Genomic DNA, 18,844 nt, shown 5'->3' with positions numbered 1-18,844 from the left:
AGATGAATAAGATTTTTGACCTGAGTGTAAACATTACAAGTGTACATTACATCATTAACATCAGCATGTAAATCTTTATTGGGGTGGGGTGTACTGTACCCCCAATAAAAGATTTTTCATCCACAAGACAACTCTGGGTCAAACCTCAATTGTTACTGAGGTTGGAACTTAACTTTTGTTTTTATTGTTGTGTTTGTTTTTCTTTTTTGGATATTGTTTATTTATTTATTCGTTTTTTTTCTTTGTATTTTACTTGTATTTTATTTTGCTATGGACCCCCCATGAGTTGTGTCCTTAATAAAGTCTGAACTGAACTGAACTGAACGAAAAGGCCTGGAGAGGCAGTCTCCATTAATTACACCCCAAAACACATCTTTTTACCAATAAAGTGTTTTTACTCAACTGTTGTTGTTATCTTGTCTTATCATGTCATTTTAATTTCATTTTATCTTATTTTTTATTTTCCTTGTTTTTATTGTTTTATCTGAAATGCTATGATTATCTGCCTTTGTGCTAAGCACTTTGTGTTGCATTTTATGCATGAATTAATGCATTATTATTATTATTATTATTATTATTATTATTATTATTATTATTATTATTATTTGGGTTCTCTTGAATTGTCAGAAAACAAAAGTAGTCAAATGTACACATTTATCTCATGATGACATGCTTCAATTCAATTTTATTGTCATAACACATTGTGCAGGCACATATGTAATGAAAGGAGGGCTGCAGCTCCATCAAAACAGTACAAAGGTGAAGGGGCACATAGAGACATACATGGCATAAAACAGACAGTATATACACATAAGACACAATATAGTAAATATATTGTAATATAATATAGTAAAAAATAGTAAAAACACACTAAGAAAAATATCAACATATGTACAAACCTGCATTAAATATGAGGTAGTATGTATCTGAAGTGAAGGATAATTTAATAATAACCTAATTTTAGCCTGAAATATTTGGTTTGAAGGCTGTGAATTTGAATCTTTAGATTTTTTGTCATATGTATTCATTTTCTATGAAGAAAACAAGCCGTCCAGTGTTGCATTGTTTCACTGGAGGGCGCTAACACAAAGCACCAGGTGGTTCAGGGAACAACTCGAGACAGGAGGAGGCCATTCTAGCCTGTTTTAGCTGCTGTTAGCTACCCGGCGGCTAACGAGCAAGCTAAAACACCAGTTTGTCTTCATGTCGCCTGTCTTATCAAGTGATGGCCAGAGAAGGGTGTTCACAGATCGAAGCTGGTGAGTGCTGAGCCATATAAACATGTTTGCATTTAGACAGTTTGCAGTTGTGTGTCAACCCGAAGCTAGCTAACGTTAGCTCAATAGAAACATCAGATAGTACCACTAACCAGGCTCTAATATGCCTCTGTTTCCTTTCAGAGCTGTATTACCTCATTGCCAGGTTTCTGCAGTCTGGACCTTGTAAGAAAGCAGCACAGGTAAGACACTACCTATAACAACTAGATATATGAACAGATACCGGCTGTAAACCGAGCAGATATGAAGCTAGCTGCTAACGCTCCCTGTGTGTGTGTTGTTAGATCCTGATTGAGGAGCTGGAGCAGTATGAGGTATGATCAGCTGCACCTTTTCTCTGTTTATTCTCGTGTCTGGTTTCCGTATTGCTTCCTATTTTGTGTGCAACTTTTCAGTAATTTTGAGCTGGTGTTGAATTACCGAGCCGGGACGACACTGGCAGTTTTTAGCCACCTCTTAAACCAGCTTATCTTTTTTAACTTTAGTTGGTCCCGCAGCGATGGAGTTGGGACGGAGAGAAATACAAACGGACCTTCCACGACTGGGTGAGTGTGAATTGGCTTAATTAACTTTTTAATCAAACGAGCGTGTGACTTCTATTTTAATCGACAATTTTCCTTTATGCGGATGTTTATTATTTTTAATTCAGTTGACCATCTAGATGATTATCTATTAAATGTCGATGTGTTTAGATTTATTATAAGACATTTTAAACATTTATATCAGTATAGGCCTGTTGATAAATAACTACAGGCTTTGCTATTGTGTGGGCCAGTAGGAGGGGAACATAGAAATGGGGAAGGTTGCGATAGGCTGAACCAGAAGCAGAGAGCTGTCAGTCTTCTCCTGGAGCCTATGAGAGCGCGGCTGCAAGAGACGCTTTTGATTGGCTGTGAGCTTCTCTGTCCCTCCCTCTCTTTCTCTGGATTGTGCTGCACTATAAAAAAAACTTGATAAAAGTTATAATCATGAGCATATATAAACAAGGAGAGAAGAAAATAACAAAGCAGTCAAGTTGATTTAAAGAGGTTTCTTATTACTGCATTACTGGACAGTAATGTAGTATTAAATATAGGGCTGCAGAATTATCTTTACTGGCCAAGTATGTTTACACATACAAGGAATGTGACCGCGGTTTAGTGGCTCACAGTGTACTTACACAGAATAAGAACACAACAATCCTCAGAAATATACACAAGTGAAACTGTTTCTGTGAACTGTGAACAGGATACAAACGGTGCAAAGAAGTGAATGAGTGCACAGAGTGATGAGATAAATATCAAATGGTAAAAAAAAAAAAAGGTGACATGTTACTTTATATACATATAGTCGATGGTTATGTACAATATATACAGCCTGTTCAAATATACAGTACTGAGTGACATATATTTTGTATTCAGACTAAAATAAATATATATAATTTGTAGGTGCAGTGGGTATTATAGTGTTCCAGCGTTATTGCACAGACAGTGCCTGAGTTAACTGTTCATCAGGGTGACGGCAAGGGTGAAGAAACTGTTCCTGTTTCTGGTGGTTTTGGTGTACAGTGTTCTGTAGCGCCTACCAGAGGGGAGAATATGGAACAGGTTACATCCAGGGTGTGAGGGGTCTGCAATGATTTTCCCTGCCAGTGTCCTGACTCTGGAGGGTGTACAGGTCCTGGCTGGTGGGCAGGCAGGCACCATTAATCTTTTCTGCAGACCTAACGGTCTGTTGTAGTCTGTGCCTGTGGGAGAGTGCATCACAGAGGCAGCCATCCACAGCGCCATCGAGCTAACGATTATATTCATTATCGATTCATCTTTGGATTATTTTCTCAATTAACCAATTAGTTGTTTGGTCCATAAAATGTCAGAAAATTGTGAAAAACATAGATTACTGTTTCCCAAAGCCTAAGGTGACGTCCTTAAATGTCTTGTTTTGTGCACAACCCAATGATATTAAGCTCACTATCATAGAAGACTAAAGAAACCAGAAAATGTTCAATGATTCTAAACAATTAATCGATTATCAAAATAGTTGGCAACTAATCGATTAATTGTTGCAGCTCTAGTTAAGTAGATATGTCTACTTAAACTTCAATATCCATCCGTATATAAATATTATGATTGACTTAATCTAGTAAGTTGTTTGTTCTCAACATTTTTGATAATGTTAACAGAGATGATAATATTTATGTGTCTGTAATTGGTGTTTGTATATTTGTTGTATTACCTTTTAATAGCTGTCTGTGACTCCTGCAGGTAATTTTGAACCAGCACATTCCTGCAGACTATCTGCTGCGCATTTGTCAGCGGATAGGCCCACTTATAGAGAAGGAGATCCCACCTAGTGTCCCTGGAGTCCAAACACTTCTGGGACTGGGAAGACAGTCCTTACTTCGTACCACCAAAAGTGAGCATTTCTCTCCTATTCACCATTGTTCTTTGCTCTCTGTATTTATGGACGGTCGACATTCCAATGTTGCTGTCATTTTTAGATGTATTGTTTTTGTGTGATTTATTGGCAATAGATTTGTTTTCATGTCAACAATCATTATTTTTTCTCATCCACTGCTTGTTTAATTTAGGCTGTAGCCACAAAGTATGCAGTGGCTCCGCTGTTGCTGCACTCCACCGAGGACGTCCACCAGAACCTCCAGTCAGCAATGGAAACACTCCCAATGTCGGTGTGTGAAATTTATTTAAATTTATACCAATTAAGAGGACAGAGTCTGAAGTGAAAGATGCCCTGTGGAGTTTTCTTGTAAACAAACTAAGTGTTACTCACTAAAACACATTGTGTGTATCCTTAAAACTTACCAAACATGCTGAATTAATTCCCAAATTGTTTACATCCATGTTTACTTGCTTGGAGTCTTCTTCTTCCTGCCTTTGTTGGCGCATTTCTGCATTTCTTGGTGCATTACCGCCACCTGTTGGTCAGTGGGATAATGTGGAACCATTGGCAAAAATATACTCCAAAGCCCCACTGGTGGTCAAAAACTCTGCAGGGTACCTTTAAGTCTGCTTTAACAGTGTATTGCTTTCACTAATCATTCTCATGTGTCTTTATATCTAGTGTCCATCATGGGTGCTCGCCAGGCCACAGGCACAGCTCGTTTCGGCCAGGCCTTGCCGTCTTCCTCCTACCAACACATGAAGATACACAAACGTATCCTTGGCCATCTTTCTTCAGTCTACTGTGTAGCCTTTGATCGCACCGGCCGTCGCATCTTTACGGTGAGTAATGATTTTTTGGCCAGGTAATTATTGCAAAGTCGAAAATTTGGGGGTTCTCCAAATGTATGCGTTTCTAGACAGGTAACAGAATTAGCCAACTAAGGGACGATGAAGTTAACTTTTAGAAACTGAAATTGTCTTCTTATACTGAATTTTATCACCCTAAACTTCATTTACCTCGTGTCTGCAGTAGGTTTAAGTGAAGTCGGATACAGTGACCTCTTGTGGCATTTAGGTGATTTCTCCAGGACACAGCAGCTGGGTTCATAGTTAAACCACAGATGCAGTTTAAACCACAGCTTCTGAGGACACAGATGATAATAACAGAGCAACAGCCCCCTCAGCTAGCTCGGTAGAGTAAAAAAAGCCATGAGTATGTCATCATTGGACTCAGAATGGGAGGCTGTATTTACTGGAAAACATATGTGCCACGCAGACTTGGTGTGTATCAAGCTTGAAATTTAATGTGTCAAAGAGTTGTTTGTTTTTTGCCTGACACCATGACATGATAAACACAATGAACAAGCCTTTTTTTTAAGTTTCATGGAGATACATGATGAGTCTTGTCTCATGTTTTTTAGGGTTCTGATGACTGCCTGGTAAAAATCTGGGCCACAGATGACGGCCGGCTCCTTTCAACACTCCGCGGCCACTCAGCAGAGATCTGCGACATGGCCGTCAACCACGAGAATACTCTCATCGCCTCGGCCAGCTGCGACAAAGTCATCAGAGTGTGGTGCTTACGTACTTGCGCCCCCATTACTGTTCTACAGGCTCATGCTGCGTCCATCACATCCATACAGGTGAGACTGATTACATTTAAAAGGAATATCAGAGTTGAGCTTTAATTTCCAATTTCCAAAATTATTTGACTTTAGGTCTCAAAGTCCAATATTAAATTAATTGCCAAGATGTTCCGCTCTTGTTCTGTATCATGTCAACTTTCACAGCATCAGTTGTTCACTGCTGTAGTGCTCTTGTGTTAAATGTTGGTCACTACTTGCTTGTGATTAACAAACACTGACTTTCTCTCCCTTTTTAGTTTTGTCCGGCAGTCAAAGGGACAACACGGTACCTGGCCTCCACAGGTGCAGACGGCATGGTGTGTTTCTGGAAGTGGCACTCACTCAGCATGAAATTCAAGTAAGTATTTGAGACATCTGCTGTAGTTGTTTTTGTTTTGTTTTTTTAGCTATGCTGTTTGTTCCACTAATGTATTTATTTTTTCATGGAAATAACTACAGCTCTTGGTGTTTTTTTATCTGTCCTCAGTGATCAGCCAGTCAAATTTGTTGAGCGGTCACGTCCAGGTGTACAGGTCTCCACTTCCTCCTTCAGCAGTGGTAAGTACATTTTCTTGCCTGGTAATATTTCATGTCCAATGTACTTTTCCAAACACAAACTACATAACTTTTTCGTCATGTTTTGTGTCTTTTTTTTATACTCCCAGTTGCTAAAAGTTAAAAAAAATCAAATGTATCTGTTTTGTAAGACTTTTATTTTTTTGCAACTTTTATTGCATTTATTGTGAAGCACAGGAAGTGTTGAAGTAGTAGTTTTCTGAATCAACATGAGCTTACTGCAACAAATACAGCACCAGTCGAAAGTTTGGACACACTTTCTCATTGAAATGAATGGGAAGGTGTCTCTAAACTTTTGACTGGTGCTATAAACAGGAACTCTCAGTGTGAGAATGTCATTTGAATGACATATAGCCAAATACATATATATATTATGCAAAGGAGATTGCCATTGTGGCCCACCTGAATGGATTTATTGTAAGCATTTGTTTGCAAACTGGGACTTCCTTTGATATTTTGTATTAAGATAGACTGAGGATGTAATTAGAATATGTAAATAGCGACAGGAGGAGAGGATATGTTTTTATGGATATTCTTGTTGACTGAATGTATTCTTGTGACTTTCATTTCATGCTCTGTTTATTGTTAATAGGTGGTATGTTCATGGCTACTGGTGGCACTGATCATATGATTAGGGTTTACTACCTTGGTGCTGAAACTCCTATGAAGGTCTCCGAGATGGATGCTCACACGGTAAGAAACAGAACGCAGTAGCTCCATCATTGTTGTTCTTTTAAGTTGTACTCTTCAAACCTCCTTTAAACAAGTTGTTTTTATCTTTTTAATATGTGTCTTTCTTTCTCTGTTTTTTTTTTTAGGATAAAGTTGTAGTAGTCCAGTTTAGCAATAACAGCGACAGGTGAGTGTGTGTGCTCAGATCTACTAGACTTTTTTTGTGTGGTTTTGGAGCCTCTGACAGTTGTTTATGTTTGTGTGTTCAGCCTAAGGTTTGTGAGCGGCAGTCGTGACGGCACAGCCAGGATCTGGCATTACCAGCAACAAGAGTGGAAGAGCATCTCTTTAGACATGGCTGCCAGGCTGCCTGGGTAAGAGAGTAAACACTATTAGTTCCTGTTGTTTCCTGTTGCCATTTCTGTCTCCGTAAATTGCCTAGTGTGCTTGTGTCTGATGGGATGTTTCCCCTCCAGGAGTTCTGTTGCCAATGGAGATGATAAAACCAAGCTGGTGGTGACCATGGTGGCCTGGGACCGTGCAGATCACACCATCATCACAGCGGTGTCAAACTTCCTGCTCAAAGTGTGGAACACAACTACTGGACAGCTGCTGCATGTTTTATCTGTGAGTGCTGCTCCCTCAAGATGAAAAAAATCAACTCATTAAACTCTGTTTTTTGACAAACTGTGTCTCAAACCACTCTGAATGTTTCTCTTTGTGTTCAAGGGTCATGACGATGAGGTGTTTGTGCTGGAGGCTCACCCGTTTGACTCCCGCATCATGCTATCTGCCGGTCATGATGGCAACATTTACATCTGGGACCTGACCAAGGGAGCTAAGATCCGCAACTTCTTCAACATGGTAATTGATCGACAATGAGAATTATTAAAAAATCACAAGTACTGTTTTTGTTTTTCATTGAGTCCATATGAAAATGTTTGTTTCCAGATTGAAGGACAAGGCCACGGTGCTATTTATGACTGCAAGTTCTCAGCTGATGGGCAGCATTTTGCCTGCACTGATTCTCATGGCCATTTGCTCATATTTGGCTTCGGCTGCAGCAGACCATATGAGAAGGTAACTGTTTGTTTTCACATATTTACCCTTAACCAAGGGTGCCAGAAGTAGGAGGTATAAGGGGCTATTGGCCCTCCCACTTTACCCTCCTCCCACATTCTTTTTAAGTCGCGAATCACTGCATCCCCATAAATGCCCCTATATTGCATCACTTACGGTAAAAAGACGTTTCAATCATTCTCGTCCACGCTAAGACATTAGGTAAAATAAAGCAGGCAATGAGGACCAGCTGACATGCTGCTGCAACTTTAATTCTAAGTGAAATGACTGTTTCTTAATTAGACACAATTAGCGCCCATAGGTGAAACCAGCCAGTCAACACACACGTTTTGAAAGTTCACGTCAATTGGTACTTGTTCATGTGAATATGTTAATTCATGATATCGCATTGAAATGACAGGTCCACAGCATTTCCTTTTTGAGTAAAGCCAATCAAGGTGCTCCCAAAGTTTATTTAGGCTATTTTAGACTATGAATGACATTTTCACAACCATGTGGCATGTTGATCATTTGAAGTGTTACTGTCCTGAAAACTCATAGTTTTGGGTAATTGAACAAAAAAGCTTGTACCTAATGTGGTGCAAGCAAGCTATAGTTACTGAGCAAAAGTTTAGTGAGAGTCTTCGGTCTATCTACCGCCACACATATACACGCGCTAACACACACACGCACTTCTGAAATGAATCCGGCACCGCTGCCTTTAACATTCACTCCATTTATTTTTTAAAGAAGAATCAATATAATTAGACTGCATGGTGGATTTGTAGTTAAACACATTGTTCTTAAATCCTAAGACTTGAATTTAAACCCCAAGTATCCAGCAGCAGCTTTAACTGTCTTTGTTTCACTGTTAACACAAATGTACTCTTCATCCCCTCCAGATTCCTGACCAGATGTTTTTCCACACGGACTACCGACCTCTTATTCGTGACTCTAACAACTACGTCCTGGATGAGCAGACACAGCAGGCCCCACACCTCATGCCTCCACCCTTCCTGGTGGATGTTGATGGGAATCCCCACCCTTCTCACTACCAGCGCCTGGTGCCAGGAAGAGAGAACTGCAAGGAGGATCAGCTAATACCTCAGCTAGGATACATGGCAAACAGTAAAACCCGCTCGCTCATTACTCACATCATTCAGAACGCTTGCATAGTTTTAATCTCGGAAATATAACCGACGCTTCAAGATTTTGTTTGACCCAAGATCATCTTCTTTGTTGCTTAGGTGAAGGAGAGTTGGTTGAGCAGGTACTTGGCCAGCAAACAGCAGAAAACAGAGAAAGTCTGTTGGACAGTCTCATCAGACAGCTGCAGAACGAGCAGGATGAGCGTCAGAACACAGAACAGGAGGCTGAGGAGGAAGAGGGTATGTTTTACTTTTCAAACCAGCTAATTGGAGTTAAATCTATTGTTGGACAAATAACAGCTCTTGGTGGATTTGAGAGGAATCTGTGGTGACTAGATTATGTAAGCAAAGACTGTAAGCATTTTGTTTTCCAGTTCCAGTTTCTACAGTGATATACAATTTAACATATTTTTAGTTTGTCTTGTGTGCCTTAAATTATGGCTGTAAAATTCTGAGATATTTATGAAACTATGACCATGAGAATTGTGTGGATACTGTATTTTTGATAATAGGAGTTGTTAAATTGTTTCCTAAAGCCATATTTCATATTTGTCAAGTTTCTATATTACTTAACGTCACATACTAGGTCATAGCAAATTCATTTCTTCTATGATTTCTTTTTTTTTAGCTGGTGATGCAGAAGAGGTGGTGGCATCCTCTCCGACTGTCGAAACCCGCAGGAGTGGGCAGGTGGATGGGGTGTGGCAGATGCAGCATAACGCCCTGCGTAGTCAGGTGGCCACTGAGAGGGACCTGCTGGCCTGGAGCCGCAGAGTGGTGGTTAATGAAGTGCCACAAGGGACATTCAGGTGAGGCGGATGGAGGGAATGTCATCAGAGAAAACTTTTTTTTTTCACTTTTTGTAGTAATTGTGCACATTTCATGATGGAAATGATTACTGATTCATTAGAGTTATGGAGGAGTGCAGACAAGCCAAAGGCGACATGGAATGTTCTCTGTACAATGCCGAGAGGAGGAAGAAACCAGTGAACTGCACACCCAAGGTTCGTGCCGTCTACACACTATTCTTTACTTCACAGTTGTTCTCAAATATCACAAATACCGTCTATGCCAATTCCTGCTCTGCTCATTTTCCTCCCTCCGTCTGCGCTTTATAGACTGACCTGCTGACTTCACGCCTGCGCTCCCTGCGGCCAGCAAAGAAAAAGCAGCAGCGTCACGCCTATCAGACCCGCTCAGCTCAAGTCCGCCGTCCCAGGAACAGGAGTCGAAATCCCGGCAACCGACGCAACTCTGACAGCCAGATAGACTCGGACAGCGATAGAGATGTATGTCCCGTCTCTCTACACTTTGCATCCAAGCATGACACGTGTTGTGCATGTGTGCAATGCCACCAAACCAGAGCGACTCATGAAATAAACAGTCTGTTATCTATCATTCATAATGATAAAGGTGATTTTTGGTGTGCTGACAGGCAGCAGAGCAAGCGGAGCCCAGCGATGCTTCGTCTGACGGTGAAGCTCAGTGGCAGAGTGAGAGCAGCTCCAGGTACGTACGTATCTTTGGCTGAGTGGTGTTTTGAAGATGCAGTTCCAGTATATATACCCATCTAACAACACCTCGTCTGTCACTCTCCTCCAGTGACTCTTCCAGTGAATATTCGGATTGGACAGCCGATGCTGGGATCAACCTCCAGCCACCGAAGCGACCAACCAGGAGGCCCGTAAAGCCCCCAGATTATAGCAGCTCTGAGGAGGAAGAAGGAGAGGACAAGGCAAACGAGGCCAAGAAGAGGGAAAATGAGAAGAGAAAGAAGCCCAAGGAGACCAAACAGGTGGGCTAACATCACCTGCAGATCCTGTCTTCACAGTGGAAAACACTGGTTTTGATGCAAAGAAATTCTGTACTTAAACATTGTGCTCTATACTCAGAAACCCACATCCTCTCTGGCTGGACTTGATGCGGAGGAATGGTTACCACCATCATGGATAATGGAGACCATCCCACACCGCTCTCCTTTTGTTCCACAAATGGGAGATGAGGTAAGCAACCTATTGTCTTCATGATGTCTTTTGGCTAGTCAGTATATCTTTTATTTGGGGGAGTTGCCGTTAATTGTGTCGTTACATTTTGATCTTGACTGTCCCGTCTTTTCCTCCTCCAGCTCATCTACTTCAAACAGGGCCATCAGGCATACGTCCGGGCTGTCCGCAGGGCCAAAGCTTACAGCATCAACCCTCAGAAACAGCCTTGGAACAGACTCAACCTCAGGGTGAGGCTCATTGTTATTGAGTTGCAGGTTTATCAGGTTAACCGCTGCCTTCACACAAAGTATATATTCCAACAAATCATATGACGGCATGTTACAGCAGTATGTAAGATAGACCAGGCAGTGCCTCTAACATCAGTTAGTTTTTAGCCACACTAGTGGCATGGATCTATGGATGGTAGTGTCGGTTAGTCAGCTCTTTGGCATCTACAGCATTGGAATGGGCTGACTGTGTGACTTTTATCATGGCATGATAGTTGGCACTAGGTCTGCTGGTTCTAGCGTCTCCCATAAAGCTGTTGTGGGTGTTGCTACAAATGAAAACAACTTGTGGTGAAACTTGTGGAGAACGCCAAGAATCTGGCATCTGCAGAAAGAATCATGAATCTGAATTTAACATCAGCGTGCAGAATGTCGCCACTGATCGCCACTAACGGGACTTCGTCTCAAACGAGCTACAACAACAGATTGTATTCGCTGTGTTGAGGATGTAACTCCGTGTGTAGCTGTAGCTTTCCCTTGTTTTCATTTTTCTTTTTGAAAAGCTTCATTCATCTCGAGTCTTATCTTTTGTGACCTTTCTTCTGCCCCTTCAGGATCAGGAATCTGTGAAGGTTGTGGGAATTAAGTATGAAGTGGGACCTCCCACCCTGTGCTGCCTAAAACTGGCTTTCTTGGACCCAGTCTCAGGGAAGATGACCAATGAGTCTTTCTCCTTAAAGTGAGTATTTACATACAGTGTATACTAGATGATAGATGATCAGTTAATTTAAGCACATGTATTTGACAACTTTTTTTCCCCCACACTCCTAAGGTACCATGACATGCCTGATGTCATAGATTTTCTGGTCCTACAGCAGTTTTATAATGAGGCTAAAGAGCACAACTGGCAGCCAGGTAAGTCTATCCCTCAGCTTTTGTTTATTGTTGTGGACAATATCCTGTCCTTCACTTACGTCTGATCCTTTCTTCACTTTTCTCTCCTCAGGTATGAGGTTCCGCAGCATTATTGATGACGCCTGGTGGTTTGGCTCTGTGGAGGACCAGGAGCCTCTGCAGCCAGAGTATCCAGATAGCCTGTTTCAGTGCTATGCAGTGAAGTAAGTTTCTGTGTCTCTGCAATGTTTGTGGAGTACACAAACGGCACTTCCTGTTAATATCATGTTCTTCTTTGCTGACCCAGTGTCACTTTTCATTAAATTAAATCAAATTAAGTGATAATAATCTCTCACACTGTGAGGCTGATTAACTAATGAATGTTCTTTTTTCATCAGGTGGGATAATGGTGAGCGGGAGAAAATGAGTCCCTGGGACATGGAGCCTATTCCTGAGGAAGGTCAGTAGTAGTAATATGAGAATTCCACATTGGTAATAAACCTGCGCAGTTCATTTTTTAATACGATGGTGTGTTAGATTACAGACCATTATACACCATAAACACTGTAGATTAACTTACAACACTATAATTTACTCTTTCCTTTCAAATTAGACAGAACAATGTATAAATGTCATTGAATTTTACTCCAAAGATGGCTGATAAATTTCCTCTCATTAAATTTGTTTTGAAATAAAATTGAAGTACATTTTATTTGTATGTGTGAACAAGTGGTTCACAGTGGTTGTGAATTCATTATCAGGGCAACATTTTCCTTCCTATTCACTGTCATGACCTCTTTAGAAATCACCATGAGGTAAAGGAGAGAGGCTGCTCAGAAAAGACATGCTGAGAGAAAGAATCAAAATTTCAAGTAAACAATGCAAGCGTACATCAAAATATTGCAAAATCTTACAGTTAACTGTCAGTATAGAGCAGTTTATTCATTAAAATCAACTGTACCTCAACAAAAGACAGGGGAAGTAAGAAATAAATCGTGTATATATATATATATATAAATAAATAATAGTTTGATTTTTGCTCATCAATTCAGCATCCACACACTATTTCTTTTTTATGAATTCCAGGGATTTTATTAAAAGCTGTAACTCCCTATTGTCATTCCTAAGAAAAAAAAATTGATTTTGTCTCAACAAAAGATTTCTCAATGTTGCCAAAACCAGACGCATTTATCAGCTTATGTTTTTTTTCTTTGTCATCTAAAAGAACTTCACGTACAGAATAATGATTTTATAGCCGACCAGTAAAATAGCTTCACTCATTAACCAGCTCTAGCATTCAGTCCAAAGCTCTGTGGGTGAGAGCATAGGTTGAAAATACGCAGAAATTTACATATTGCAGAGGCAAGAAACAATATCTCATTTACTTTTCAAAAAGGATAACCACTTGTTTTCAGGACAAAAGGGTTTATTATTTTATCATCGAGAGGCTTCGACCTGTTCATACTGGCGCTCACTCATATATTCTTGAATAGTTAACAGTTGGTTTCCTTCCTTATCACAAAAGACTTTATGACTATATCTTAGGATGTGAAACCACTCGCTGCTTCTTTTCAATTAGCATTTTTTCAATTTTGACAGCCAAATAGTCTATTTATATTTAAACTGGAACAGGCATGTCAGTCTCATAAAAGTCTTCATTTTCACAATACTGGCATTTTCATGTGCTCATTGCAGATTTATTCTCCCTTTAAATTCAGTAGCAATATGGTGATTTTTCACTTAAACAAGAACAAAACACAGATATGTTTATATTTCATTACATCCTTATGCTTGAATTTAAAGAGACTAGAAAGAGAGTTTTCCTTTAGAAAATGTAACCTCTAGCTGCATACAAAGTATTATATCAGGACTATGCAGCTAATTCATAATTCATAGTAGCTTTTATATGTGTTTGAGCAGTCAATCAACTAAATACTGCTTCAAGTTTCTGTCATTTGCTGACTTTTGTTGTGTCATCAGCTGCGTTGCCAGAACAGGTTGGTGATGGGGTGGAGGTGGCGGAGGAGGAGTTAAAGGCTCTGCTCTACACGCCTCAGGAAGGAGAATGGGGGGCTCACACACGGGACGAAGACTGTGAGAGAGTCATCCAAGGCATCGATCAGCTTCTTACACTGGGTAGGCCACCAAACGGTTGATAACCGTTTCTTTGCTACAGGGAAAACTCTGACCATGTTCATCTCTTCCAGGTTTGATCTTCTTTTCTGTTTATCCACAGATGTAGCCAAGGCATTTGCTTTACCTGTAAATCTACGGGACTACCCTCTGTACTGCACTGCCGTGGCTTACCCCACTGACCTCAGCACTATCCGCAAACGACTGGAGAACCGCTTCTACAGGTAGAGCAGCACACGTAACCCAAACAGAAACTTTTTTTTTCCCCCACCACAAATACAGAGTCTTGATACCAAAGTGTTGAGCCTCAAGTGCCGATGTTCTTCTCTGCCGCAGGCGGATCTCTGCATTAATGTGGGAAGTGCGCTACATTGAACACAATGCCCGCACTTTTAACGAGCCCCAGAGCCCTATTGTAGCATCCGCCAAAGTGGTGACTGACGTTCTCCTCCACTACATCGGGTAAGACTCCACTGAGTTACAAGTTCATGTTATACTCCTTATGTTAATACTTCTAATAAAAAACACTAGAATGATGGACTGCATGTCTGATTCCTTGGTGCTCTGTCTCGCTCAGGGATCAGAGCTGCACAGACATCCTGGATCTGTATCACAAACTGAAGTGTGAGATCAGCAGCGGAGAAGATGAGGTAAGGCTGTTGGGTTGTGTAGAGTATATGTTTGATGTTGTAGTTCAAGTGGGGTTTTTTTTTTTGCTTGCTTGTTTTTTGTGTCACTGCTTTTTCTTCAGATGTTTTTGTTGTGTTCCTCTGCAGGGCGCTGAGTTGGATGTGGACTCTGACACCCCAGGGACATCTACAGGACATGGGGTAAGAGGCTCCAGTGTCTAGTGTACCACAACAATTCATCTTAAAGTATGAAAGGAGTCAGGAAACTTAAACATCTGCAGTAGCTCCGGTCTCAGTGAGTTTCAGCTGTGTATTAGAGCGCTCTTTCTCTCTTCCAGGGAGCAAAGCGTGGTGTTTCGTTAGATGTGAAAGCGTGGCGAAGTCAATGTCGAGAGCTGCTGCGTCGAATGATGGTCTCCCCTGATTCAGAACCATTCAGACAGCCTGTGGATCTCTTTGAGTATCCGGTAAAACAACAGAAAACACTTCATACAACATGAAATAACAGGTGTAGACTAAAAGGCAGCGATCAAATGAACATCTCTACTCTCTGTCTTGTTTTTTTTTGTTTGTTTTTTTCTCAGGACTATCGAGACATCATTGACACTCCCATGGATCTGGGTACAGTGTCAGAAGCGCTGGTTGTGGGAAATTATGAGAATCCGATGGAGTTTGCCAAAGACATCCGCCTCATTTTCAGCAACTCTAAAGCATACACACCAAACAAGAAATCACAGGTGAAGCAGCAGTCATCAGGTTGAGCGAGTACTGTTATTACGGCTGAGTTAAGACCAACAGACATACTGAACTTTCTTGTTTTATGTTCAGATCTACACCATGACCCTCAGCTTGTCGGCGTTCTTTGAAAAACACATCATCTCCATCATCTCTGACTTCAAGTCTGCCCTTCAGAACGAACGGCGGGTTCGTCAGAGGCTCAGTTACAGGAATAGATTGCACAACGGAGGCAGCTCCCCGCCTATTAGTCCATCCCCGAGGTACCGAGCCTCATTCACAAACCTGTCACTCATCACGCCACTTTATCAAATCATTTTTTTTTATTCCAGTGCACGCGGTGTATCTGCAGCTCCTGAAAACATCTCAAATGGGATGCATTAAACTCGAGGCCCGTTTTACACTAAATCTTAAAAATGGGCTTTATTGGTGTTTTCTCTTTCAGTCTGGTCATTGAAACGATATTCTAATGGTTACAGAACTTTCATTAGAGTCTCTTATTTCAAAACTGGCCTTAAAAGTATTACAAAACCATAAATTTAAGCTGCTGAAAGCTGCGGACACTCTGGCAAGCTGCAGTTATAAAATGCAATTCATGACTCTCTTCTTTTCTCTCTTTTCCGTATATCCAGCCCTAAAGGGAAGCACAAGTCAGGGAAGGTATCAAAGTCTAAAAAATCCCAGACCACAAAGAAGAATCGTTCTCAGAGATCATATCAAGGTATGACTGCTCTATTCTGGCTCATGTCGTACAGGATCTTGCTGTAAATTGTGTTGGTAGCAGAGTTGGGAAAATAAGTAGTAATCTCACTGAGAGACAGTGGATCTACTGAAGAGGTTGGAAGCCTCTCTGTGTTATTGCTGCACAGCAGGTGAAAAGCTGAATTTACCTGTAGTAGCCTTTTTAGCAGGGTTGAGTTATTCTCACTGTTGTCTCTAAGACAAACTTTAAGAGGATTTCTGCTGTGGAAAAATAACCAACTCACATTTTATGGTTATAGTCTTATCTTAACATGACTTACACAGAAAATACTGAACCACTTCTCAAAGCTTTGTTAGTTTCCTGAAGAAATGAGCCAAGGCAAAATGATTGACACAAGTTTTAATTTAGCATGTTGTAGCATTTAGTATTTATATGCATAAGGCGGTAACACAATTTTCAGCGAACCAGGAATTGTTCATGTAATTACTGAAAAAAACATAATGCATTACACTGCTGACTGTGAAAAGTAATTTGATTACAGCCCTGATCGGTAATTAACACTGTGTTATTGCTTCAGCTCAACACAGCAGCAGTGTAGCAGAGGAAGAGGACATGCAGCCTTCTTCCCCAAGTTCAGGGACGAGCAGCGAGAGCAGAAACCAGGGGCCGCAACGGGTGACCCGCAGCCAATCAACTCCAGTGAAGAAGTCAGGTATTAGAAACCATATATTCAAACTTAAATTTATTAATATCTTTCAATGTAATGTGACATTAACAGTTATGATGCAGACATGAATCAGTCTTCCTCTTGTGTTGCATCAGGGCACCAGCGCAGCTCGCATCTGAGTAACGGCTCCAGGCAGCGTCACGGGCGAGAAGCGCTGAAGTCCGACGAGGACGAGGGGGCGTCGGGATCCACCAGCTCCTCGTCAGAGTCGTCCTCCACCTCGTCGTCGTCCTCGTCTTCCTCGTCATCGTCCGACAGCGAGAACGGCTCAGATTCTGAGATGGAGAAGTATGTGGAGGGGGGAGATCACGACTACAGCAAAGCCCCCTGCCTGTCAGTGCGCCTCTCGGCTAAGGGTAAGGTGGCAGCCTCAGGGAAAAGGAAACACAAAGGAGGAGAGGAAGTCCCACAGAGACCTAAAAAAGCACGAGTGCAGCTGCCGGTAGAGGAGGAGGAGGAGGAGGAGGAGGAAGATGAAGAGGAGGAAGATGAAGAGGAGGAGGAAGAGGATGAAGAAGAAGAGGAGGAGGAGGAAGAAGAAGAAGAGCAGCAGCAGCAGCAACAAAAGGTGGACGTAAGACCTGAAAAGGACGAGGAAGAGAACGAGGAGGAGGACGAAGAGGAAGAGGAGGAAGAACCTGAGGAGGAAGAGGAACCTGAAGAAGAAGAAGAGGAGGAGGACGATGAGGATGATGATGATGATGACAACTCTGATGAGGTGCAGAGAGGGGCTGCGGCGACAGCAGCAGCAGCAACAGCAGCAGCTAACAGTCCGAGAAGCAACCAGTGCAAGTCTCGGCGGGTCAATACACGCAACCAGGGCCGCAGGACAGTTCTTTACAGGGACGACTCGGAGGATGATGGCCATGGGTCGAAGGATGACCCCCTCAACCTGGGCATGTCCCGCTCAGGACGGGTACGCCGTATGACTGAGAAAGCCCGTGTCAGCCACCTCATGGGCTGGAGTCACTGACACGTCGCCCCTTTTCAAACCTCAGTAAAAAACAGTTTAAACACGAGGAATACTGCAGGGATTTTTTTTCTTTCTTTTTGTACAAGTGTGTGTATATATATACATATTTTATATATATATATATATAAATATATATATATATAATTTTCTTTTTATCTGAGACTGCTTATGACTCTCAAACTGATAGCTGGTGCTCATGACGTGTTGCCGGGGAGTTTCCCTCCCTGGCCGACAGAGCTACTGTTCAACACGGACCCTCTCCAACCGGACTAACTCACCTCAGCCTTACTGCTCGCTGGAGGAGCCTCTAGACTCGGCACGGCTTCCCTCCTCCTCCTCCTCCTCCTCCTCGTGTCACACCCAGTACTAAACACTATACACCTCCTTCTACTCCTCTCATCCCTTCCACCCACAACTTTTCTTACTCCTGGTCACCAAAGAAGGATGCGGAGATGCCAAAAATCGGTGCTCATATTTTATTTTCTGTTTCTCAATGAAGAAATCAACAAAACTCTCATGCTAGCGGTCGCCAGCTCGGTCACGACCGCCATGAAACACACGATCACTTAGGGTCACTGATGTCAACTTTTTTGGTACTTGGTATTTCCTCACTACCACAAGCCTTAGTTTTCAGAGCTCACGTCATTCAGATTTTGTCTCTCTGTTTGTGGCTGGAGTCAAGACAAGCGTAGTTTGGGGAGTAGCAATACTGAAGCATCAGAGCGGCTAAAGTCAGTCGATACAGTAACGTAGTAATATCTCAGCTCCTACAGCCCTTGTCGGACAACTTGACCACCTCGGCCTGTGAATGTTCAATGTTTTCTCCTGCTTCCTTTTGATGGTGTGGACTGTTTTTTGGCTCTTTGATTCTATTATTTAGGTAGAATTGGGTGGTTTTGGTTTTTTTTTTAGGGTAAAAGTGATTTTTCTTTTCTATCTTGGGTTAAAAAAAAAAAGCCACTGCATCCTGTTTTTTTGTACGGTTGTTTTCCCTGATGGATCACAGCGATGGATCCATTCATGGTTGCTTCCGCGACACCTTCTTGGCAAAGGGTCCCTGGCCAACTCTCTTCCACAGAAATATTTATTTTTCCATTGTA

The 18,844-nt window shown here is 41.7% G+C and overlaps 1 protein-coding gene across 1 annotated transcript; it reads left to right on the top strand.

Annotated features, from left to right (window-relative positions):
• The first annotated feature begins 887 nt into the window (after window positions 1-887).
• On the top strand, window positions 888-17,838 carry brwd3 (bromodomain and WD repeat domain containing 3). Its single transcript, XM_042431228.1, has 40 exons — window positions 888-1,259; window positions 1,401-1,459; window positions 1,562-1,591; window positions 1,763-1,822; window positions 3,521-3,671; window positions 3,847-3,945; window positions 4,338-4,498; window positions 5,080-5,301; window positions 5,541-5,641; window positions 5,771-5,841; window positions 6,452-6,552; window positions 6,678-6,718; window positions 6,801-6,905; window positions 7,008-7,158; window positions 7,261-7,395; window positions 7,483-7,611; window positions 8,493-8,718; window positions 8,838-8,978; window positions 9,367-9,547; window positions 9,649-9,742; window positions 9,857-10,027; window positions 10,174-10,247; window positions 10,341-10,533; window positions 10,631-10,741; window positions 10,864-10,971; window positions 11,565-11,689; window positions 11,783-11,865; window positions 11,957-12,068; window positions 12,243-12,304; window positions 13,825-13,980; window positions 14,081-14,201; window positions 14,314-14,439; window positions 14,555-14,627; window positions 14,754-14,807; window positions 14,945-15,073; window positions 15,191-15,343; window positions 15,435-15,604; window positions 15,974-16,062; window positions 16,622-16,756; window positions 16,867-17,838. Exons 1-40 carry the CDS (start codon window positions 1,226-1,228, stop codon window positions 17,742-17,744), a joined length of 5,415 nt encoding a protein of 1,804 aa, XP_042287162.1. The 5' UTR covers window positions 888-1,225; the 3' UTR covers window positions 17,745-17,838.
• Window positions 17,839-18,844: the final 1,006 nt, after the last annotated feature.

The sequence above is a fragment of the Thunnus maccoyii genome, chromosome 13, assembly GCF_910596095.1.
Source record: "Thunnus maccoyii chromosome 13, fThuMac1.1, whole genome shotgun sequence".
In the NCBI taxonomy this organism is placed as follows: Eukaryota; Metazoa; Chordata; class Actinopteri; order Scombriformes; family Scombridae; genus Thunnus; species Thunnus maccoyii.
The sequence above is the reverse complement of the archived record's forward strand: the minus strand, read 5'-3'. Positions and strand labels throughout refer to the sequence as shown.